Source organism: Dipodomys merriami, unplaced genomic scaffold (genome assembly GCF_024711535.1).
Source record: "Dipodomys merriami isolate MVZ:Mamm:240054 unplaced genomic scaffold, mDipMer1.0.p SCAF_19, whole genome shotgun sequence".
NCBI lineage: Eukaryota > Metazoa > Chordata > Mammalia > Rodentia > Heteromyidae > Dipodomys > Dipodomys merriami.
Window position 1 is genome coordinate 5,376,777 of NW_027203270.1, and position 25,659 is coordinate 5,402,435.

Consider the following 25,659-nt stretch of genomic DNA (forward strand, 5'->3'; position numbering starts at 1 on the left):
CACAGAGCCTGGGTGCTTTTGTGCTCAATGTTAGTTCTCTGCCATTTGAATCATAACTCTACTTTCAGCATGCTCTGGCAGTTAATAAGAGGTAAGAGTTGCCAGGACTTTCCAGCCTGAGCTGGCTTTAAACCATAATCCTTAAATCTCAGCCTCTGGAATAACTAAGATTACAGGCATGTGCCACTGGTGCTCTGCTTCAATATTTTTTTTTTTTTTTTAGTTGATGTTGTACGAATTAAGCCATTTAGTTTTTATATCTGGTGCCCAGATACGTTGAATGAACTAATATACTTTAAATTTTGTGTTTTTAAGGGTCAAGGTACAGATCGGCTACTTTCAACAGAATCTCATGATGAAGTAACTAATATTCTTCAGCAACCATTGGCCCTTGGATACTTTGTATCAACTGCCAAAGCGGGTCCATTACCTGACTGGTTCTGGTCAGCATGTCCTCAAGCACAATATCAGTGTCCCCTTTTTCTTAAGGTATTACCATTTCTATGCCAATTAATAATTCTAATTGTAACTTGAGTCCTAAGTCTTACAGATTATCTACATTCAAACTTCTTAAATGCATTGCCACGTGTGACTCTGAGAACTCATTATGAAACAACTCTAAATTTTTAAATTATATTGTTTAAAATTCTTAAGTCAAATTCTTGAAACTATTAGTTTTTTTCACAACTTTAGTTTAGAGTTGAGAGAAACATTATCTCTAACCCTTTTCTTTCTTTTTTTTTTTTTTGGTGGGGGGGGGTCTGAACTCTGGGCCTGGGCACTGTCCCTCAGCTCTTCAGCTCAAGACTAGCGCTCTACCACTTGAGCCACAGAGCCACTTCCGGCTTTTTTTCTTTTTGCTTATGTGGTACTGAGGAATTGAACCCAGGGCCTCATGAATGCAAGGCAAGCGCTCTACCACTGAGCCACCTTCCCAGCGCCCCCTTTTATTTTTCTAGATGAGTATATTTTAAGTTCCAAAAAGCTCATCTGTCTGAGTGGACTAAAACCTGGAATTTGCCAGGTACCATTGGCTCACAACTAGCCACTCAGGAGGCTGATGAGGATCGTGGTTCAAAGCCAGCCTGGGCAAGAAAGTCTTTGAGACTCCTAACCTCCACTAAACTACTAAAAAAGCTGGAAATCGAACTGTGGTTTGAGTGCTATAGTGCTAGCCTTGAGCACAAAAGCTTAGAGACAGCACCCATACCCTGGGTTCAAGCCTTAGGACCAGCACAAAAACAACAAAAAACTTGGAAATTTTAGTGATAATTATGTTAGTATTTCAGTTATATTATCTTACATACACATTATGTTATATTCTGAAGACTAAAAGATTCAACAATCTTTATACTAAATAGTTTCATTTTTTTTGAATATTACATCTTTAAGGAGGTAATTTGGATTTGTATAAATTACTGGGTTAAAACTATTCAGTGATTTTTTAAAAGTGACGTTCTTAGACCCACAGTGACATTTTACCAAACACAATCATTAGTAATGTAACTTAAATAACATTCAGATCTGATTTAACATATTGTAACCTACCAGAGATGGACTGTTTCTATTTATAAGTCATGCTCATTTAAATTTTTACTTAGTTTTACTAAGCATAAAAGTGAGATATGCTTTAGTTTCTTGGATTATATTTTGGCAGTTAATGAACCTATAAGTTTTTTTTATATCTTTTATTCATGTTACTAGTAAATCTTGATAACCTTGGTCTACATCTTAGTAAGTCAGTAATATTTGAAATTAAATAATAGACTTCTGTAGCATAGTCATAAAAATTACAAAGCTGATTTGAACTTTTTTGGTGAAAATGGGGATCATAGCCAGGCTAGGCAAGCCTCTACCATGAAACTATATTGTCAACTCTCAAATCAACTGTTATTGAGATAATATACCTAAGGAATATTCATTTAATATATATAATAATACTATATTTAAGATAATAGTTTATCCTATCCCTTTCTTCCTCTGAGTAATGTGCAGTAGTTTTTACAAATCTCATTACCAGAACATCTTTTTTTAAGAGGTTTGCTGCAGTATAGTAGCCCTTGGAGTCTCCAGGAAACAGTAGGTTCTTTGGTCCTTTCGGAAGTGCTGTACATGCCATCTGCCCCTTTTGTATCACAATGCATGTAAACACAAAAGTTTCTGAAAAATAGCATTGTTTACCTAACAGTTCCCAAATTTATGTTGTATACACAAGTAAAGGATTGTGTAACACTATTTGTAGTTCATGACCTTAGTGTTTCAGGGCACATTTTTTTTTTTTATGGAAACACTACTTTGAGAAAAGTCCAAGGGACTATCCAGATTCTTTTCTACTCAATATTTATTTGCAGAGAGGATAGTGTAAAGTGAGCATTCACCCTCAGATACAGTGTAACAAGATTAGGACTTCTGGTTCTGAATTACCAGGTAAGGCATAACTTACCATAATTTTGATCACCCTTTTTTTGTTTTTCATGCATCCCATTTTAGTTCTGTATTATAGGCAATAAAACTACCTGCTATGTTTCTCTTTGCTTGAAAATGCTGGGTTGTTTCTTAGATGGTTAAAAATCATTTTGTCAGAGGAATTAGAGCACTGGTATTAGTTAACATTCATTGATTTTGTAGTGATTTTCCATCGGAGGATTTTGTTTTTAATTCATAAATCAAGACTTTATACACAGTTCAAACATATATATCTTGGTTATATTTCTAAATATACTACATACACATACATACATATATGTATAGTTGCAAAGGAGAGAACAGGTAATTTTAAGAGTACCTTGAATAGTATATAGAGGAGTACCTTTTACAGTTTCTAGAAAGATCTACAGCTTCTTTGGTGAACCACCACTAGTGAAAGTTCACTGTGTTTTAATACCAATGTTAACACAGTATTTACTTTGATTGAAATATGAAGAAGCATAGCATGATTCACTGCCATACCTAAATGGGTGCGCTAGTTGTTACTAAGCTGTTATGAATTCTTTTGGTAAAAGAAAGCAAAGACTGTAAGAATTCAGTGAAACAGGATGCTGGTGGTTCACATCTATACTCCTAGTTATTCAAGAGGCTGAGGTCTGAGGATTCTGGTTGGAAGCTAGCCCAGGAAGAAATGTTCTTGAGACTTTTACCTCTAATTAACCAATGGGTTAATGGCTCAAGTGATAGAGTGCTAGTCTTGAGCAAAAAGCAAGCAAGTGTGCAAGGCCCTTAGTTCAAGCCTTAGTACCAGCACGAAAGACAAAAAGGGGGGGAAAAAAAGAATTCAAAGATAGCTTTAAGCTTTACAACTTTGTAAGTAAAATATTTGCATATGCTTACTCCTTTTACATTTTCAATACTTAGACCTAGGTATGTCTGGTTAGCAACTTAAAGACAGACTATGCTTAGATTTATATCAGTTCAGTGCTTCTTTTAAACATTTGCTTCACACATCTAGTAAATCCAAAGCAGGGAGAATCAATATAAGTTTTGCTTTTAAATTCTTCAGTAGGAGATCCAGAATTTGTATAGAAGTTCCCATTTATAACATAGTGCTAACATGTATTTCATCAAGGAACATACATTGGAAAAATAAAGCAGAACTAATCCATTTTTGTCCATTTGACTAACTGGCTGCCTGTTACCTTTTTAGGCCTCTTTGCACCTCCACGTGCCTTCAGTGCAATCTGACGAGCTGCTTCACAGTAAACACTCCCACCCACTTGACTCAAATCAGACTTCAGATGTCCTCAGGTACAACTCTTTTATCACTCAGTGTTTTCCAATGCAACTTAAATTGTGTTGATTCTTGGGTAGTTTTCTCACTTTTGGCAAGTTTACAGTTCTATACCCTTGGATATCTGGGTAAATTATATTATTTAGAATTAACTATATTTTCTAACATGAGCAATCTTTTTAAAATTTATTTATGTATTTATTTTTATTGTGCTAGTCCTGGGTCCTGGGTGTGTGTGTGTGTCCTGGGGCTTGAACTCAAGGCACGTGCGCGCGTGCACGCGCGCGTGTGTGTGTGTGTGTGTGTGTGTGTGTGTGTGTGTGTGTCTCCTTCCATGTGTCCTTCCATCCTGGGGCTTGAACTCAAGGCCTGTGTGTGTGTGTGTGTGTGTGTGTCTGTGTCTGTGTCTGTCTGTCTGTCTGTCTGTCTGTCTGTCTGTCTGTCTGTCTGTGTCTCCTTCCGTGTGACCTTCCATCCTGGGGCTTGAACTCAAGGCGTGTGTGTGTGTTTTGTGTGTGTGTGTGTGTGTGTGTGTGTGTGTGTGTCCCTCCTTCCCTGTGTCCTTCCGTCCTGGGGCTTGAACTCAAGGTGTGTGTGTGTGTGTGTGTGTGTGTGTGTGTGTGTGTGTGTGTGTGTGTGTGTGTGTGTGTGTGTGTGTGTGTGTGTGTGTGTGTGTGTGTGTCTCCTTCCATGTGTCCTTCCATCCTGGGGCTTGAACTCAAGGCCTGTGTGTGTGTGTGTGTGTGTGTGTGTGTGTCTGTCTGTCTGTCTGTCTGTCTGTCTGTGTCTCCTTCCGTGTGTCCTTCCATCCTGGGCTTGAACTCAAAGCGTGTGTGTGTGTGTGTGTGTGTGTGTGTGTGTGTGTGTGTGTGTGTCCCTCCTTCCCTGTGTCCTTCCGTCCTGGGGCTTGAACTCAAGGTGTGTGTGTGTGTGTGTGTGTGTGTGTGTGTGTGTGTGTGTGTGTGTGTCTCCCATGTGTCCTTCCATCCTGGTGCTTGAACTCAAGGCCTGTGTGTGTGTGTGTGTATGTGTGTGTGTGTGTGTGTGTGTGTGTGTGTGTCTCCTTCCATGTGTCCTTCCATCCTGGGGCTTGAACTCAAGGCCTGTGTGTGTGTGTGTGTGTGTGTGTCTGTCTGTCTGTCTGCCTGTGTGTGTGTGTGTGTGTGTGTGTCTGTCTGTCTGTCTGTCTGTCTGTCTGTCTGTCTGTGTCTCCTTCCGTGTGTCCTTCCATCCTGGGGCTTGAACTCAAGGCCTGTGTGTGTGTGTGTGTGTGTGTGTGTGTGTGTGTGTGTGTGTGTGTGTGTGTGTGTGTGTGTGTGTGTGTGTGTGTGTGTGTGTGTGTGTGTGTGTGTGTCTGTCTGTCCCCTTCCGTAAGGCCTGTGTGTGTGTGTGTGTGTCCCCTTCCGTAAGGCGTGTGTGTGTGTGTGTGTGTGTGTGTGTGTGTGTGTGTGTGTGTGTGTGTGTGTCCCCTTCCGTGTGTCCTTCCATCCTGGGGCTTGAACTCAAGGCGTGTGTGTGTGTGTCTGTGTGTCTGTGTGTGCGTGTGTGTGTCTGTGTGTCTTGAACTCAAGGCCGGGGCACTGTCCTTGAGCTTTTGTGCTTAAAGGTAGCATTCCACCACTTGAGCCACAGCCCTGCTTTTGGCTTTTTTGGAGATAAGGGTCTCAGACTTTCCTGCTTGGGCTGATTTTGAACCATGATCTTCATATCCCAGCCTCCTGACTAGTTTGAGTTATAGACATGAGCCACCAGCCACCCCACTGAGTAATCTACCTTTGAGACTTTTGAGTGTTTGGGATCCAGCCTAGGACGTTGCATGTGATGGCATGATAGGCAAGTGTACCACTGGGCTGCATCCTCAGCCAAGAATATTTTTTTTTTTTATTATGTACTCGGAATTGAACTTAAATCTTGTTTCTGCTTGTAGGTGCAAGCTTACTACCGTTGAATGACATCCCCAGTCTGAGAATAATCTTTATGAAATTACTTTTTTTTCTTCCCAAGACCTCTCTATTCCATATTTTCCACTTTTTTTTAAGGTTTTTTTTTTTTAGTTAAATGTAGTAGTGTGTGTCTGTTAATCCCAGCACTCATGAGGCTGAGTTAGACAGGACGATTTTGAATCTGAGGCTACCCTGGATTACATAGTAGACCCTATCCTGGGAATGGGGAATACAGTGACTAAAATATATTAGATACCATAGTTTAAAACTACTTCTGAAAAGATGCATGACTTACAGAGTTTATTTGTTCTTCAGGTTTGTTTTGGAACAGTATAATGCACTCTCCTGGCTAACCTGTGACCCTGCAATCCAGGACAGACGCTCATGTCTCCCAATTCATTTTGTGGTGCTGAATCAGTTATATAACTTTATCATGAATATGCTGTGATCTTCATTTGATGGAACTGTGCAAGAAAAGAATAAGGAAAAAAGGATATTTTGCTGCAGGATTAAGTTGCAATTCTCTTCTCAGTGAAAGTCATTTGTGATGGGGTCTAATTCTTATTACTTCAACAAATATTGTTTTGACTTGGGGGAGGGGCTTTAACCCTATTTTTCATTGACTATACTGAACTCTTTAGGAAGATGACTGATCATACAAAACGTATTATAACATTTTTGTAGCAAAAATTAACCTTTTTTTTTTCCAGTCACAGTATTTGTGAAAAGTAATGAGCCATAGTACCCAGTCATGTTAAATGAATATTAAAAGCATGGAAAGGAAACATGAAGAACAATGAATTTCAACATATGGCTTTAGAACATCAAGATGTTCTTGTATTTGGATTATAGTATCTAGTATTCAAAAATGCCTGCATCTCTTATTTATTGTAAGTTTTTAAATGTATAAATTGTCTTATATTTCTTAACCTCTTTTATAAAAATTTTCCTAGAAGGTTTATACTGCCTTCTTGCTTTAAAGCAATTGGTCTAAAATATATGTAATCGTCTTAATTAAAAAGTTGCAGTAGGGTTGCTTTTAGAGTATTATTTTTTTGTAAGGGGTGGGTGGGACAGTAAATTTGTATTGTCTCGATGTACAGTTTAATGGGGATAGAGGGGGAATAATGTCCATACCATTGTGTGTGGAGGATTTACAGCTAAGCTGTAGTTGCAGAGTACATGTACAGTAATGAAGTTCACTGTGTTTATAAATTGAAAAGGTACCGGGTCTTACAGCATTTTATATATCACACCTTTACAGAATAACATGATGGCAATATACAAGTGATATTGTTAGGCGGTTTCACTTAGAATAAAATGAGAATTCTTCAGTTATATTTTGTACTATGGTTTAGGGCTATGACTAATATTTCAGGCCATTTCCAGTGAAAGAAACTTAGTTTTACAAGAAAAAAAATTTGCTACTGAATGCTTAAACTAATTTTGGTGTTTATTGTTACATGCTTAATTGTTTTTTAGTTTTATCAGTGGCACACTTAGGCATGGGAATATTATTAATTATGAAATTTATCTGCAGGATCTGCTATAAGATTGAAATTTAGCCCAGCTCTAGGCATTTTACAAATTATTTTAAGAGCAGTCATTCTTGATTGTTGACTTTTTTTTTTTAAATTAAAGATTGGGAATGTGTGTGAGAGTATGCATATGTATGAGTGTGTGTGTGCAATCAAACTGTGGTGTAAATAGATTCTCAGTGAATTCTGGTATTCAGACTCTTATTCCACTAGTGAAAGAACCATTTTCTAAACTGTTTCCCTTTGCCTTTTTTATTTATTTAATTTTCTTGGTTTGGAGATGGCAGTCCCAAACATCAGAGTCTGTACTTTTCTATAACACAGCTAAAATTAAGGTAGGGCATATGCCAAGGAGGTTCTCACCTCCCTAAAGAAGGGACTTGAATTTTAGGGACTTTAATTCACTCCTTCCTTCAGTACAGCTTTCCCCCTTCTTGTTTGCACATGCCAAGATAACTGCTTTTATGCAGACTTTTTCCCCTTGAAAAATCCTTTCTACAGTGCTGCTCAGAAGAGAGCCCAAGTTAGCCTCCTACCTGTATTGCTGACTTGAATTCACAGTCGCCAAGTCTACCTTTCTTTCTTGGAAGCAGTCTAGGAAAACACCTATTCATACATTCATTAATTATTCACAAGAACAAAATCAGTTGTATTTACAAAACACTAATTTGGTTTTTTTAACTGAAACTTGTTTTGTAAATACTATATGCTTAGCATAAATAACAGTTTCTTATGAACAGTATAATTTCTTTAAATTGTGTATATTAAAACCTTAGCGGTCTTGTTTTTGCTGTAAAGAATTTAAACTCAATTGATGACAAGTTTTCATTTATTCCTTCTATATTATAATTCAACCCCAGTGCTCATATTTTGATATTGAATTTAAAGATCTCATCTCTGCATTGTTTTAAAATTATGCTGAACACCACAGATTATGTTGGTATGTTTTGTTCTGTACTTTTTTGGGGGAAAAAAAACTTCTCTGAGATTTGAGAGAAAAGATAATTATTTGGGATTTCTGTTTAAAAGTATACTTTTAAAAATATACTTAGCTCAGTAGTGGCTTAAAAATGTTTATAATTTCAATTGTTTAAAATCAGTAACCTTTTGTAACTACACTCAGATTGAAAATAGATTAAAAAAATATTCCCTGATAGATTTTTTTTTAATATGGAGCCATAGGAGGGAACCCAGCATATAATTCCTTTTATCTGGGAATCAGGGAATAGTTCCCAATTATACAGGATTTACTCATAGGAAATTTTTCTTCCCTTCATGTATCAGTTCTCACTTGACTAGAAAGTTATTAAATAGCCATTAGAGGTCACTTGGCTCATTTCAGAAAAAAATGAACTTAAGTCTTTTATGCAGGATGATGGATCTGACTTAACTAATGTACTGTCACAGGCAAGTATGGGTAGTTCTCTTTTACTTAAATAGGTAAGCAAAATATTATTCTTTATACCAGTGAATTACCAACACCTTGACTTCTTTGTTAACAGTGCTAATGTCTGTTTTTTGTGTAGTTATCCATTATGAAGCAGAGTGGAAGTTCAGTATTTTGACATTTTAAAAGATTAGTTATATGTCTGCTTCCAGCCAGTGAGAAACATCTAGCCATACCTTTCTTATGCAAGCCATTCAGTTATCAGGACTGTGAATTAACACTGTATGAATAAATTTCTGTACACCTTATTGTTTGGCCAGAAGGCCACCAAGTGTACTTATATGTAATCCTTAAATTTTAAAATAGCTGTAATTTTTAAATATTTCTAAACTTTTCTTAAACCACTAAAATTAAGCTCTTACTACGTAGTCAACTATCCTCAGCTGTATTCGTACTCAATTGTCAGTATGGCACAGATTACTGTATTAAAATATTCTCTCTTCGTCTTCATATTTGCCTTCTGAGGTAATTTTTTAACTTAATGTGTTACTACAAAGATTTGCAGATCTTTAATCAAGCACTATGTTAATACTGTAATATCAAAATACTATGTCACATTATTTATAATGTTCAAATTGAATAGATTAAAAGGAAGTTTTTAAATGCTATTGCATCATATAATTTGCTACTCATCCACTATGGCATTGCATATTAGTCTATTAGTACATTTAATGTTGCTTGAGTGATATTTTGGTCTGGGTTTCCTTTTAATATTTTAGTTTATCTAAATTAAGGAAAATGTTTTTAATGTATACTTTTATTTTGTCCTCTACTTCCCTCCCCCCCCCAAAAAAAAAAGAATCAGCTGGAACTCTTACCTTTTTAGTTTTTCTTGGTGTTTCAATGGGCCCAGAAATGTAGTTTAAATTTTTACATATGATTTTTTTTTTTTTTTGTGGAGTATAAATTGAAAAACTGGATTTGGGACCTAAAATACTCCTCAGGTTGTATACTCATGAAGTTTTTAAATAGCTTTAGTTTTCAAAGTAAACTGGATTTGTGGACCTTAAAGTTACTGAATTTAAACTACAAATTGTAACATCATTACTGGACATGTCAGCATCCACCCTCTCAAAGTAGCTTGATCACTTTATGAAGGGGCCTTTTAAAGTTGTTGTTTAGCAGTGACATTTAAAATGGTCCAATTGCTTTTCTTTTTAACGTGACAAAAAAGAATAAGGAACAAACACTATTGCTGCCGAATGCCATAACACTGAGTTGTACAAATTGTGATTGAGGAAATGAAAAGGTTTATACTTTTTAAAAAAAAAACAAAAAAACAAAACTTCAAATGGAATAAATTATTCATGAAGCCTTCATTGTGATGTCTCATTCTGTTAAAGATACTTGCATTTAGATTTTTTTTTCAAATATTAGCATTGTTGTTATTTTGTGAAAAGAGGTGGCCTGGAAATTGGTGAGTGGACTTTTAGTGTTTTTGTTGTTGTTGTTGTTTTTTGGTCGTGGGGCTTGAAGTCTGGGCCTGGGCATTGTCCCTAAGCTCTTCAGCTCAAGGTGAGCATTCTACCCCTTGAGCCACAGAGCCACTTTCTAGACTTTTAATTTTTATCTGAGTACTTTTAAAAAATATTTTCATCTCAGCAGGGTGCTGGTGGCTCACACTCATAATCCTAGCTACTCAGGAGGCTGAGATCTGAGAATTAGGGTTCAAAGCCAACCTGGGCAGGAAAGTCTGTGAGACTCATCTCGAATTAAACCACTAGAAAACCAGAAGTTGAGCTGTGGCTCAAAGTGGTAGAGTGCCTGCCTTGAGCAAAAGAGCCCAGGGACAGCACTCAGGCCCTGAGATCAAGCCCCATGACCAGCCTTCTTCCCCCACCAGAAAAGATTTTAATCTCTAAATGTATAATATGTATGATAATCATATGTGTACATACTAATACTTTTTAGCTTGATCAATTAGGTGTTCATTTTTCAGTCTGAATGAGTATCTCTAAATATTTGAAGTTATCTCTGTTCTTTTTTGTTTTTTATGCCTGTACTAGGGTTTAAATTCCTGACATTACTCAGCTTTTTGTTCACAGATGATAGCCACTAGAACCACACTGCTACTTCCAGCTTTTTGCTGGATAATAGAGATAAAGGTCCTTTGGATTTTTCTACCAAGGCCAGCTTTGGACCTCAATCCTCAGTCCTGAGTATCTAAGATTCTAGACATGAACCACTGACATCCTGCTTCTGTCCCTCTAAGTGTTTGAAACATAAGAAAAAAACTCAGATATGAATAACCCATCAAAAATACTTATGTCCTTGTTTGGGAGGAGCTCTAAGTCCTGTAAGCATTTTCTTAGAATTTTTTTTTGGGGGGTCCAGTCATGGGGCCTGAACTCTGAGCCTGGGCGCTGTCCCTCAGCTCTTCAGCTCAAGGCTAGCGCTCTACCACTTGAGCCACAGCCCCCTTCCGGCTTTTTTCTTTTTGCTTATGTGGTGCTGAGGAATCAAGCCCAGGGCCTTGAGCATGCAAGGCAAGCGCTCTACCACTGAGCCACCTTCCCAGCCCTTCTTAGAATATTTTTATGAGCCTAATTTTTTAAAAATATTTTTGATTGAGAGAAAATGATTACATAAATTGCACAGTATTGTAGAATAGTGATAGTTAAAGTCACAAAAACATTTTAACTTTCATAGGGCAAATTGTCATTATCTTGGTCTATAAAGTTTATGAATTTAAGCTTTGTCAATACAATTATTTCTTCTGCATTGTGAGCCTAAATTTTTACTATCACTTTGAAACAGCTTCTGACAGTACATGTTCAGACAATGTTTAATGATTTTTTAATTAAGTCAATCAATCAGTCTATTTATCTATCTTAGTATCAGTCCTGGGGCTGTAACTCAGGGCCTGGGCTGCTGTTCCTGAGTGGGCTGGACACCAGTGGCTCATGCCTGTAATACTGGCTACTCAGGAGGCTGAGATCTGAGGATTGCGGTTCAAAGCCAGCCTAGGCAGGAAATTCCATGAAATTTTTTTCTCTAATATAAACTACTCAGAAAAAGCCAGAAGTGGTGTTGTGGCATAAAGTGTAGAGTGCTAGTGCTGAGCAACAAAGCTCAGGGACAGCACCCAGGCCCTGAGTTAAAGCCCCACAACAACAAAGAAGTCTTCACCAGGTGCAGGTGGCTCATACCTATAATACCTATTCAGGTAGCTGAGAACTGTGGCCCAGAAAGCTCAGGGACAGTGCTCAAGACCTGAGATCAAGCCCCAGGACCAGTACACACAAAGAAATAAAAATTTTAAAAAGGAAGTATATGGTATTGGAGCTATCGTAATTTTTTTTTTGTCTTGAACTTTATCTCTGTTTTGTTTTTTACCTTTTGTACAAAGTTATTTTGTGTGACTAAATACAACTTGAACTCAGGACTTCATATATTATTGACTCAGCCACCCCTCCACTTCTGGCTTTTGGCTTTTTGCTCATTTATGGCAGATAAGAATCTTAAAGATTTGTTTGCCCAGCCACCCTCAAACCTCAATCCTCAGATCTTAGCCTCCAAGCAGCTAGAATTATAGACTTGAACCACTGGCCCTTTGCCCCATGATCTTTATCTTGTGTAACCCCAGAATTGTAAAAGCTCAAGTACTGCTTCCTTCCTTGAGAATTTTTTTTTTTTGGGGGGGGGGGTCCGGTGGTGGGGCCTGAACTCTGAGCCTGGGCGCTGTCCCTCAGCTCTTCAGCTCAAGGCTAGCACTCTACCACTTGAGCCACAGCGCCACTTCCAACTTTTTTCTTTTTGCTTATGTGGTGCTGAGGAATCGAACCCAGGGCCTCTGGCATGCAAGGCAAGCGCTTTACCACTGAGCCACCTTCCCAGCCCCATCTTTGAGAATCTTTTCTTCCAAATTCCCCATTCAAGTTCTCCATGTGGACTCCCCTTTCTCTCTTCCTCCCTCTCTCCCTTTCTCCCTCCCTCCCTTCCTCCCTCTCCTACTCCCTCTCTCTCCCCCTTTCTGTCTGTCTCTGTTTCTCTCTCTCTCTCTCTCTCTCTCTCTCTCTCTCTCCTCTCTCTCTCTCTCTCTCTCTCTCTCTCTCTCTCTCTCTCTCTCTCTCTCTCTCTCTCTCTCTCTCTCTCTCTCTCTCTCTCTCTCTCTCTCTGCCTGGGTACTGTCTTTGTACTTTGTATTTTTGCTCAAGGCTAGCACTCCTACTTAAGCCACTTTTTTTTTTTTTTTTTTTTTTTTTAGTTTAGTGGAGATAAGATTCTCACAGTGCTGGGAATGTGGCTGAGTGGTAAAGTGCTTGCCTAACATGCATGAGGCCCTGGGTTCAATTCCTTGGTTACCACGTAAACACAGAAAATGAAGGGCTGAGGATGTGGCTTAGTGGTAGAGTCCTTGCCTAGCATGCATGAAACCCTAGGTTCAATTCCTTAGTACCACATAAACAGAATAGGCCAGAAGTGGTTCTGTGGCTCAAGTAGTAGAGTGCTAGTCTTGAACAAAAGAAGCTCATGGACAGTGCCCAGGCCCTGAGTTCAAGCCCCAGGACTGGCAAAGGGGGAAAAAAAAAAAGATTATCATAGACTATTGACAAGGCTAGCTTTGAAACCATGATCCTTTTATATCTCAGTCTCCTGAGTAGTGAGGATTACAGGCTTCAGCAACTGGCATTGGGTATAGATTCTTTTTAAGGAGAAGAAATAGAGGTAAAAAGTATGTGAACTATGTTGAATATCATGAAATGTTGTAAATTATTCATGAAGGTTATCTTGAACTCATAATATCAGTAGCACATTATTTATAAAAACATATTTGTTAAACTTGTGAGGTAAATTAATACTAGTGTTCTAGTCTTAAGTATTAATTACATTTACTGCTTTTTGTTTTTTTTTGCTAGGAGCAGGGTTTGAACTCAACACCTTACTCAGCTTGCCTTGTTTACACTTATTCAGCCTCCCCTGCTGGAACTGTACTAGAGTCATGCCTACAACCTGGCTTTTTTCTGGCTAGTTTAGAGATGGGAGTTTTTCTGGATCTCAGCTTCCTGAGTAGCTATAATTGCACACATGACCTACTGGTGCCTGACTGAATATTTAGCATCAACACTAACATGTTTTGGCTTTTTCTGATTAGTTATTTTAAAATCACAATATACCTGAAAAAGAATTCATAAAAATTAAGAATGAGCCCTGTCGGGCACTGGTGGCTCATGCTTGCAATCCTAGATACTGTACTTAAGAGTCTGATTTTTTTTTTTTTTTTTTTTTGGTAGGTCATGGGGCTTGAACTTAGGATCTGGATGCTGCCCCTGGACTTTTTCCTCAAGACTGGTGCTCTACCACTTTGATCCATAGTTCTACTTCTGGTTTTGGAGTGGTTAACTAGAGATACCAGTCTGGCTTCAACCTATGATCCTAAGATCCCAGCCTCTTGCATAGCTAGGATTATAAGCATAAGCCACTACCTGGCTAAGAGTCTGAAATTTAAGGATCAAAGTTTGAAGCCAGTCCAGACAGAATAACTGAGATTCTTTATCTCCACTTAAACCAATAAAAAGCCAGAAATGGAGTTGTGGATAAATTGATAGGGTGTCAGTGTTGAGGAAAAGCTAAAGAAGAGCATGAACCCCTGAGTTAAAAACATCAGCCAGTACCAGCAGACAGACAGACACACACACACAGATTCCAAAATACTTTGGAATGGTGGTCATTGAAGCTATTTGAGAAATCTGCAGGCAGAGAAGGTAGAAATAGAGTTTGAACTAAAGTGGTTTAGGACAGATAATATTGTTCAAGGAAACATGGACATTTAGTGGAAACCATTATCTTTTAAACATGTGAATGAAAATGTCCAAACTTTGCATAACAAGATTTTATTATTCAAGTTTGGCAGTTCAGGTTTCTATCTGACAATTTTCCCAACCTCCACCCAACACACCAAAAATATATAGCTAAGATTATAGAAGTCTTAAGAACACTGACCTATTTGACTGTTTCATGCAAGTTAAAACAGCAGAGGAAAAGAATTTCACTATGGCTTATGATGAAAGTTTGTCTTTTAAACTTTATTGTGTATTCCTGTTTCATCCATTCTGTTCTCTATTTTTTTAATTTGTGTATATGCACCAAATACTGGGACTTGAACTCACAGCCTCACAATCTCACTTAGCACTCTCACCACTTGAGCCCCACCTCCACTTCTGGCTTTTTTGAGATTTTTTTTGGAGATAAGGGTCTGAACTTTTCTGCTCAGGCTGGCTTTGACACTTATTCCTCAGATTTCAGTATCCTGAGAGACTGGCAACCAACTTTGTTTTCTATTTTTCAAGTTTTTTGTTTTTTGTTTTTTTGTTTTTTTTGCCAGTCCTGGGACTTGAAATCAGGGCCTGGGCACTGTTCCAGAGCTTCCTTTGCTCATGGATAGCATTCTACAACAGGAGCCACAGCTTGAGTCACAGCACCTCCAGCTTTTTCTGTTTATGTGGTACTGAGGAATCAAACCCAGGGCTTCATGCATGCTAGACAAGCACTTTACCCGCAAGCCACATTCCTAGCCCGTTCTGTTTCTTCTTTAGGAGTGCTTTCCTGAAAATTAAATCACTTTTTTTTTGTTTTTTAGAATGACCTAACAAAACTTAATGCTATTTTGCTCTTGTTGCCAGTGGCTCATGGCTATAATCCCGAGGGTGTGGCTCAAATGCTAGTATGCCCACCATGATCTAAAAACCTTAGGGTGCCTGTAGCCAAAGTGGTAGAATGCTAGCCTTGAGTAAAAGAAGCTCAGGGGCAGTGACCAGGCCTTGAGTTCAAGTCTCAGAACTGGCAAAAAAAAAAAAAAAAAAAGACACCTTTGGGAGAGAGGAAGGCCTTGATTTCAAGCCCCAGTATTGCACCAAAAAATAAAAATGGAAAAGAATGGTCTTTTGTGACTATAAAGGTGTTTCTTTTAAAGAACCCCCTCTTTTGCTGCTACATATTACACAGAAAAAGATCTTACAAAGTGATCAATTTAAACAGCGCTCAAAGCACAACTTGAAAATCCTTCAGGCTGCTTCTTAAACACCAAGAAACCAGACGTAGTTCTATGGCTTCAAGTAGTAAAGGGCTAACCTTGAGCAAAAAAGCTCAGGTACAGCACCCAGGCCCTGGGTGCAAGCCTTAATAAGATGGACCATAAAAAAAAAACTTTGAAAATCTGCTCTTTTACAAATGAACACAGTAATAACTGTGTGTGTGTGTGTGTGTGTGTGTGTGTGTGTGTGTGTGTGTGTGTGTGTGTGTGTGTGTGTGTGTGTGTGTGTGTGTGTGTACTGGGGTTAAAATTCAGGGTCTCTGTTTTCAGATTTTCTTTTAAGGCTGGCCCTCTACCACTTAAGCCATGCCTCTGTCTTTTCTGCTGGTTAATTGAAATAAGTTTCAGATTTGTCTGCTTGGGCTTGCATTTGAAGCTGGATTCTCAGATTTTAGTTCATTGAGTAGCTAGGATTATAGACATGAGTCACAGATGCCCCTCAACTGCCAGCCAAGCAGGAAAGTTTAGGATACACTTCAATTGACCACCAAAAAGCAAGAGGTGGAACTGTGGTTCAACTGGTAGTGTGGTTTGAGCAAAAAAGCATAGAGATAGCACCCAGGCCTAAAGTTCCCGCCCGAGGACAGACAGACATGATCATTTCTTCAAATACTTTATAGTCACAAAATGTATGGTATATGATACAGTCCTATGACAGAGATTTTGTAATTTCTATTTATCCCTGGGGCTACTTTGAAGGTTTTTGTTATTTGTGAAATAATCCTACTTAATAAAACAAGCTGCAGGACCTTTTAAAAATGTTAAGAGTTGGGAGGGAATGATAGGGAGAGGTGACATTGGTCAAGATGTATTGTACTCATAAACTGACATGTTGAAACAGCTCTGTCCAACTATTTAAAGATAAATTATTTTAGTGTAGATAGTTGACTAGATAGAAAATAGAATTAAACTCATAAACTAATAGCTAAGTTATTTACATGAGTATGTCTAAGTTCTATGTAATGCTTATTGAAATAGGTTCATTTGCCAACATGATATTTCAATGACTTGAAAGACTTGTACCAATTTGGGAAAAGGAGTAGAGACTAGGATGGCCACCGTGTTTCTGGCTTAAGCAACTCAAGCTGTTGGTGATATTCATTGAAATAAGGATTGAAAACTCTTGATCAATCCTCATTTGTCAACTATTTGCTCAGCTCCTGGGATTCTACTCAGGAAGAAGTTCCTTCCTATGACAATAAGTTTTAATGTGTCCTCTATACTTTTCTATAGTAGTTTAGGTCTTACATTGAAGTATTTGAATTGACTTAGGACAAGGTGACAGATTAAGGAATCCAGTATTTGTCTTCTACACATGGACATCCAGTTTTTACAGCACCCTTGGTTGAACAGGTTTTTTTTTCTCAACATATTTTTAGCTCCCTTATTAAAAAAATCAGATGGCCCTAGTGTACATTTCACACATGGGTTTATTTCTAGGTCTCCTCATTTCTTCCATTAGTTTGTTTTTATGTCAATACCAAGCATTGCTTCTTTTGCTCAAGATTGCTTTGGTTAGTAAAGACTTTTTATGGTTCCAAGTGAATGTTTGGATTGTTTTCTCTATCTCTGTGAATAATGACACTGAGATGTTGAAGAGTATTGCATTGAATTTGCAGATTGCCTTCGGTAGTATAGCCATTTTTACGATATTCTGCCAACCCATGAACATGGGTGGGGGTGTCTTTCCACCTCCTGATGCCCTCCGGGGCACTTGTTTATTTTCATGAGTAATGAAAGAATATCTCATTGGGAATTTGAAGCAGTAAGATTGATTTCAAGGCCAGCCTGAGATACATAGTGAAGCCCTGTCTCAAAACAATACAAAACCCTTTGGTCTTTGGATGTGGGAAGTTGAAAGTAGAAGGAGGCTTGGGATAAGATTGTTTTCAAATTCACTTAAATACAAATCCTGGGAATCTAGAACTTTGGGTGCTGGGAAGGCAAAGGCAGAGAATTAATGGATGGAAATCTGAGCGCATTAGTATGTTTAGGTCAGAGAATAGTGGATACAGTTAAATATTTCTTTTGCATTCATTTCATTATTTGTATGTCACGATAATCCTGCAGTGATGAAACTAATTTAGAAGAAAAGTCACTGGTGGTGGTTCTGGGGAAACCACTGGAACTAGGCTGGACACAAGCCTCACGTGGCACAGTGCCTGCCTAGAAAGCATGAGTGCAAACTCCACTACCGCCAAGAAAATAAACAAGAAATAAAGCTCTCGTAGGCCAAATCTAAAAATGCCAAAGATTGTATTTTTTAAAGCAAATAAAAGGGACTGGAACCTACACTCGAAGCTTCCTGAATAACTGCATAATAGAGCTGACAGGGTGGAGGGAGGGGCGGGCCCGCGCACGCGCGCCGCGGCGCCGGCGCGGAGGCCGGGATTTCCTCTCTTAGCCGCTGTGCCTCCCTCAGTACGGTGGCCGGCAGGAGCCCGGCGCAGGGGATGAATGAAGGTGCTGGCTGCAGTTTGAGAAAGTCTCCTCCGCTTTTCCTTCTCTTCACACTGACTTTTCCCTCTGGGCGGTGTTCCCATCGTTATCGAACGACCCGGCTGTGTCCCCGCACTGAGTTCTCGGTGTCCGAATCCACTCGGGGTACAGCTGGAGTTTAGGGATCCGGATAATCGCCTAGGCCCGACTTCGGACCGCGCTCTCGATTTCTGCCGCGTCCCGCCTCTTAAGACGCGGGATCTGGGTGGGGTCCTGAGTGTCTCGAGAGTAGATCTTCAGGTACGAAGAGTGCGCTCCTCCCTCTTCCTCGCGTCCTTGCTCTTTGTCAGCAGCTGTCCTGACTTCTCTCTGGCCGAGGGAACGGTGGGGGTTCTGGTCAGGACCGGTCCACACCTCTCTCCAACTCTTGAGGTGGAGCTCTTTGGCTTCCTCGGCCCTCTGGATAAAGACCTTTGTCTCCCGCTTGAAAGTAAAGCAGTGTTTCTGCCCCCGACTTGTCCCGTGCAGCTGTGCCCGGGGTGGGTCTTCCGGGGCTGGCAGCGATGAGCTGCCCTCTCCCTTTTTGTTGCTGTGTTTGATTCTTCGTGAGGAGAGGTGGCCAAGTGAGACTCGACTTGCCCCCTCCTCGCTGGTTGCGCTTACACCTCTGCTTGTATTCAGTGACATGGGAGACACAGCATAGCGGAGTGGCCTTCAGAGCCTTAACTGACATTACTTGTCTAGCCAGCTGATTTATCACTGTTTTCATCTACTCATGGAGGGTAGGAAAGAGAAACCCTACAGTGCTTTGCCTGTATCAGTAGGCATGTGAAACTAGAGTTCTAGAGTTTTGATTATGGTTATATTCTCTCTGTCTCTCCCTCTCTCCCGCCGGTCTCTTCTGTCTGTCCCTTTTTTCCTCTCCCTCTCCCTCTTCCCTTCTTTCCTCCCCCTCCCACCCCTTCTCCCTCCTCCTTTTCCTCCTCTTTTGTTCTGACTTTGTGGCTTGAATTTAGTGCTTGATCTTAAGACTGGATGGAGCTCTACTACCTAAGCCATAGCTCCACTTCAGGCTTTTTGGTAGTTCATTGGAGATAAGTACCTCACAACCGGGCACTGGTGGCTCACTCTTGTAATCCTAGCTACTCAGGAGGCAGAGATATAAGGATCGAGGTTCGAAGCCAGCCCGGGCAGGAAAATCCTTGAGACTCTTATAAGTACCACGCGCTAACCCACTGCGCCACTGGAACTCCAATCCTTGAGACTCTTATCTCCAATGAACCACCAGAAAACCAAAAGTGGTGCTATGGCTCAAGTGGTAGAGCACTAGCCTTGAGCCGAAGAGCTGATGTACAATGCCCAGGCCCAGAGTTCAAGCCCCATGACCGACCAAAAAAAACAAAACAAAACAAAAAAAACCCTCACAGACTTTTGTGTTCTTGGCCGGCTTTGAATCTTGATCATCAGATTACAGCCAGCCAGTGGTGCCTGGCTCATTCACTTTCTTTTTTTTTTTTTTTTGTCGGTTGTGGGGCTTGAACTCTGGGCTGGGGCGCTGTCCATTAGCTCTTCAACTCAAGGCTAGTGCTCTACCACTTGAGCCACAGCGCCACTTCCGGTTTTCTGAGTGGTTTATTAGAGATAAGAGTCTCACAGATTTTCCTGCCTGGCTGGCTTTGAACTGTATTTCTCAGATCTCAGCCTTCTGAGTAGCTAGTTTTATAGGCGTGAGCCATCAGTGCCTGGTTCAATCACTTTCTTTCAAATCTCCTGGATCACACTGGAATGTCTTGGGCTTGGATTTAGTGTATGGGGTTTCAGCTAAACCGTAAAAACTAACATTAGTAATTCTATCCTTAACTAAATTCTCTAGACCTCATATTCCTTCTTTGTACAAGAGTATTGTAGCAGAAGATTCCTAAGTCTGGAAGAGAAGTTAATATACATTGTTTTCTTTTTCATTTTCCAGATGGCAATAGAAATATAAGGAGGCAGAGAGGCCTAATTTTTAATTGGGACAGAAACATGGCCAACATAGGGCTCTACTAAAGTAGCAACACACTTTTCAGTTTGTGCGTGTGTGTGCATGTGCGCATGCGTGTATGTGCGTGTATGTTCACCAGTCCTGAGGCTTGAACTCAGGGCCTGGGGGCTGTCCTTGAGTTTATTTTTCTCAAGGCTAATACTCTACTATTTGAGCCATAGCTCCATTTTGGCTTTTGGTGGTTAATTGGAGATATGATTTCGTAGACTTTCCTACCTGGCTGGTGTTGAACTGCAGTCCTCAGATCTCAATAGGTAGGTCTGAACAGCTAGGATTACAGGCACTGGGCTCAGGTGTTTGAAAAGAAAGGTGATCATATGTATGGGAACATTATGCTTCTTTCATTATTTTGTCTGTTTGATTTTCAGGCATCAGGTTCAACAGTGATGATGATGGAGTGTACCAGCCTTCAGTTTGTCAGCCCTTTTGCTTTTGAGGCAATGCAGAAGGTGGATGTTGTTCGCCTGGCCTCTTTAAGTGACCCGGAATTAAGACTTCTCCTGCCCTGCTTGGTGCGGATGGCACTTTGTGCTCCTGCTGACCAGAGCCAAAGCTGGGCTCAGGATAAAAAACTTATCCTTCGCCTTTTGTCTGGAGTGGAAGCCGTCAACTCTATCGTTGCATTATTGTCTGTAGACTTTCATGCTTTAGAACAAGATGCCAGCAAAGAACAGCAGCTTAGGTACCCTTATGTTGTATAGTATATGGATTTTCAGGAAATGGAAAGTCATATGTTCTTCAGAGCTTTCAGAGCTCTTCCAGAAAAAAGAAGAATGAGAATCTCAACTTTGGAGAACATTTTATCTAGGTCTTTTCTATTTATAATTAAAATTCCAGATTCTTCTGCATTATGAAATGCTGTGTAAGCCAGGCACTGATGCCTGTAATTCTAGCTACTCAGGGGGCTGATATCTGAGGATCTGCAGTTTGAAGCCAGCTCAGGCAGGAAACTCTGTGAGACTCTCATCTCTAATTAATCACAGAAAAAGCCGAAAGTGTCTCGGTAGCTCAAATGGTAGAGCACTAGCCTTGAGCAAAAAAGGAACTTAGGGACAGTGCCTGGGCCCAGAGTTCATGCCCAGGACCAGCCTACCCCCCCCCCCCCCCCGTCCCCCCAAAGTGCTGTTTGGAGAAATTTGACCATGTGCTATTATATTTACTTCAATATTCTCTGTGGGAAATGAGTAGAGTAGGATACTTCCCCTAGATTGGAAAGATTTCTTGGAATCACTTGGGAGTTTTATTTTTAAGATTACCTTGATTCACAAAGAGTCTGGGCTTATGTTATATCCTTTCCTGCCTGTTGTAATTCCAGAAGCAAGCTATTGTTTTTAACGCAATTGTGCGTTAGCACTCAGTTGTGATATTCCTGAAATAGGTTGTCAAATGAAATATTATTTCAGAAGTCACAGAGAATATTTAAAATGTGGATTGTTTTGTAGATTATTTCCATAACAGCTAATTTGTTTTTTTTTGCTTTTTGATCTGTTAATGAGGCTTGAACTCAGGATCTGTGTTTTGTTCCTGAGCTTTTCTGCGCAAGGCTAGTGCTGTAGGACTTTGAGCCACAGCACCACTTCCGGTTTTCCGGTGGCTAATTGGAGATAAGAGTCTCATGGACTTTCTGGCATGGGCTGGCTTTGAACTTCGATCCTCAGATCTCAGCTTCCTGAATAGCTAGAATTACAGAAGTGAGCCATCAGTGCCTGGCTCACATAACAGCTAATTTTTATTCATCTATTTCCATACTAGTATTTGTCTAATTGTTATTTTATGTTTCTACTTCATTAGGCATAAACTTGGAGGAGGTGGTGGAGAGAGCATCTTGGTATCGCAGCTTCAGCATGGTTTGACTCTAGAATTTGAACACAGTGATTCACCTCGTCGATTGCGACTTGTGCTTAGTGAGCTGTTGGCGATTATGAACAAGGTGCATATACTTTTTAAACCAGACTTGAAAGTATTTATGATTGGCTGTCTACACATGGAAATGTAGACAAAAATAAAGGGAAGAAGGCAGGCATGCTGCATTTTCTTTTTATTAGTATTTCTATTTGATTTGTGTATCAAAGGCCGAAATATTAAAAGCATGCTTTCCTTCTTTAATGACTGTTTTCTCTCATTTATGCCTGTTCTGAGTTTTCTTTTGTAAGGATTTTCTTTTTTACCTGTTTGGAATCGATACAGTGACTTCTTAGCATTTAGAAAGAAATTTTTACCCAGATTTGTATTAATTGCCAACTTGGTAATAGTGTCACAGGATAGAATTTGTCTCATAAACATAGTGAAGTCTAACTGAGAAAATGTGTGTAATACACCGAGACACAGGATGAACATTAAACATACCTCACAGATGACAGTGAATAATAGCAAAACGGGATTGAATGTAGGGTGTTTTGTTTTGTTTTTGTTGGTCTTGGGGCTTGAACTCTGGGCTTGGGCGCTGTCCCTGCGCCCTTCAGCTCAAGGCGAGCACTCTACTGCTTGAGCCACAGTGCCACTTCTGCTTTTTTAGTGGTTTATTGGAAATAAGAGTCTCAGGGACTTTCCTGCCTGGGCTGGCTTTGAATCACGATCCTCAGATCTCAGTCTCCTGAGTAGCTAGGATTACAGGCGTGAGCCACCAGCGCCCGGCTTTGAATGTAGGGTGTTTATTGGTTAGCCTGGCACATCTGCTGACTTCACAGCCCCTAATGAAGGCATTTGAAGTTTTCTTCTCAGAAAAATTGCAGATTAAGTCATGGGCCTTGTGGGTAATTTTGCTTCATCGAAACTCTGAATTTAAAATTTCAGAATATGAAGGCTCTATCACACAAAGAACTAAATTGGATCTTCATCTTAACATGGTTTGTATATTAGGCTAGAATTTTTTTTTTTTTGTTTGTTTTTTTGGGTCTGGTCGTGGGGCCTGAACTCTGGGCCTGGGCACTGTCCCTCAGCTCTTCAGCTCAAGGCTAGCGCTCTACCACTTGAGCCACAGCACCACTTCCGGCTTTTTTCTTTTTGCTTATGTGGTGCTGAGGAATCGAACCCAGGGCCTCATGCATGCAAGGCAAGCGCTCTACCACTGAGCCACCTTCCCAGCCCTAGGCTAGAATTTTTGAGGCAGAGTTATTGGTTAAATTATTGTAAATCAATTTAGTTTAATCAATTGTGGACAAAAAAAAGACTAAATTCTGTTTCCAAAGAAAATACTGGTAGAGGGTTTTAGCTCTTATTTCTTTCTTAGTTTTTTTTTTTTTTTTTTTTTTTTTGGTGATGGTTCTGGGGCTTGAACTCTTTTCTGTGCTCTACCACTTGAGCCACAGCTTCATTTTTGCCTTTGGTGGTTAATAGAGATAAGAAACTTGCCTGCCCCAGCTGGCTTCAAAACTGTGATCCTCAGATCTCAACCTCTTGAGTAGCTAGGATTACAGGTGTAAGCTATAGGTACCCTGACTGGTTTTATCTAGTTTGAGGTAGTATTTTTTTTTTTTTTTTTGCCAGTCATGGGGCTTGAACTCTGGGCCTGAACACTGTTCCTCAGCTCTTCAGCTCAAGGCTAGTGCTCTACCACTTGCGCCACTTCTGGTTTTCTGAGTTGTTTATTGGAGATAAGAGTCTCATGGACTTTCCTGCCTGGGCTGGCTTTGAATCACAATCCTCAGATCTCAGCCTCCTGAGTAGCTAAGATTACAGGTGTGGGCCACTGGTGCCTGGCTGAGGTAGTATTTTGAGGATATGTTATGAATCTTATAATTTACTGATTGAAATAATTTCTTTCCATTCTTTCCCACTGTACTAATCCTCTTGGATTTCAAATACATTTTTTCATGAATATTTTTCTTAGTACATTACTTGATTGCAATGATAAAATAACTGATCTTTTTCTTCTGACACATTTAGTTGTTTAGTGTTCTTTATAGGAAATATGGTGACACAATGTCGGAAAATTTCAAAAAAGTTACTGGGTACTATTTTTTACTTCCCACACTTGTGATTGAACCTGGGTCTCTTGCTTCCTTGCTAAGAAAGACTTTTCCTGCCCGGGCTGGCTTTAAACTGTGGTCCTCAGTTCTCAGCCTCCTGAGTAGCTAGGAATACAGGCCTAAGCCACTGGCAACCGGCTTACTCCTTATTTTTCCCATAGTTCATTCAGAAATGAATGACTTTGTCTTTGCTATATTGCTTTGTTTAAAATGACTTTTTAAAAAAGTATCTTTAATTATTCTATTGTCTTGCTTTAGAGTTTCATAAGACTAATACCACTATGTTTGAGTAGTAATGGTTAAATTGGTTGAAATTCATCAAATACTGCATGTTCTGTTACATATTAGAAATTGTGGTCTGTGAGCTCAACAGTCAATTACAGAAATAGTAAGGGACTTATTTAATTCATTACCTGACATTAACAGCTTGTTTTTAAAAATATATTTTTTAAGGTATCTGAGTCCAATGGAGAATTTTTTTTCAAGTCTTCTGAACTCTTTGAGAGTCCTGTGTATTTGGAGGAAGCTGCAGATGTACTTTGTATTTTACAAGCAGGTACTGTGCTGAGTGGCTAAATATATTGCACATACAGGTTTTTGTTCAGTAACATTGTATAAGTTCTTCTCCTGGAATGTTAATGTGTTATGTATCATCTACTAAAAATATGCCTTGGGGCTGGGAAGGTGGCTCAGGGGTAGAGCGCTTGCCTTGCATGCATGAGGCCCTGGGTTCGATTCCTCAGCACCACATGAGCAAAAAGAAAAAAGCTGGAAGTGGCGCTGTGGCTCTAGTGGTAGAGTGCTAGCCTTGAGCTGAAGAGCTGAGGGACAGTGCCCAGGCCCAGAGTTCAGGCCCCACGACTGGACCCAAAAAAAAATAAATAAATAAATAAAAAATAAATAAAAATATGCCTTAACAATTTCACTTAAAATTAATTATAGTAGAACAATGATTAAAGGACTTACATTATTTGTAAAATATGACATAATAGGATACATTTATTAATTTTAATGTTTTTGAATGCTTTTGAAAAGAAGTTTATAGAATGTTAGGAAAAAGCAAGGGGTAAAGTGGAAGTTTTAATGAAAATTAGAACAAAAACAATACTATGAAGAGGAAAAGAAATTGCTCTTTTTTTTTTCTGATTGGTTGTGGAGCTTGAACTCAGGGCCTAGGTGCTGTCCTGAGCCTCTTTATGCTTAAGGCTAGCACTCTACCACTTGAGCCACAGTACCGGTAACTTCTGGTATTTGAGTCATTAATTGGAGATAAGATTCTCATGGGGACTTTTTTGCCTGGGCTGACTTTGAACCACAAACCTCATATGATCTCAGCCTTCTGAGTATCTCCAATTACAGGTATGAGCCATCAGCACCTGTTCTATTTTTGTTTTGTAAGTTTTTTTTTTTTTCCCCTTTTACTCAGGTCCTGGACATTGTCCCTGTGCCTTTTTTTTCTTTTTGGTTGGTCGTGGGGCTTGAACTCTGGGCTTGGGTACTGTCCTTGTGCTTTTCAGCTCAAG

The 25,659-nt window shown here is 39.6% G+C and overlaps 2 protein-coding genes across 4 annotated transcripts in view; both read left to right on the forward strand.

Moving 5' to 3' along the window:
• Med13 (mediator complex subunit 13) overlaps positions 1 to 9,971 on the forward strand; it is a 104,239-nt gene extending 94,268 nt beyond the window's left edge. For both annotated transcript variants that reach the window (XM_070027070.1, XM_070027071.1), the window contains exons 28-30: positions 316 to 489; positions 3,641 to 3,741; positions 5,983 to 9,971. In XM_070027070.1, coding sequence (XP_069883171.1) covers positions 316 to 489; positions 3,641 to 3,741; positions 5,983 to 6,115 — 408 coding nt within the window. In that variant the 3' untranslated portion in view covers positions 6,116 to 9,971. The remainder of the gene's footprint in view (positions 1 to 315; positions 490 to 3,640; positions 3,742 to 5,982) is intronic.
• The window catches only part of Ints2 (integrator complex subunit 2), a 62,355-nt gene continuing 43,177 nt past the window's right edge, over positions 6,482 to 25,659 (forward strand). Inside the window, exons 1-4 of one of the 2 annotated variants that reach the window (XM_070027072.1) lie at positions 6,482 to 6,557; positions 20,537 to 20,850; positions 21,960 to 22,098; positions 24,590 to 24,692. In XM_070027072.1, the coding sequence (XP_069883173.1) occupies positions 20,555 to 20,850; positions 21,960 to 22,098; positions 24,590 to 24,692 (538 nt within the window). In that variant the 5' untranslated portion in view covers positions 6,482 to 6,557; positions 20,537 to 20,554. Of the gene's footprint in view, positions 6,558 to 18,204; positions 18,425 to 20,536; positions 20,851 to 21,959; positions 22,099 to 24,589; positions 24,693 to 25,659 lie in introns of those variants that run through there. The other variant, XM_070027073.1, reaches the window with a different exon arrangement.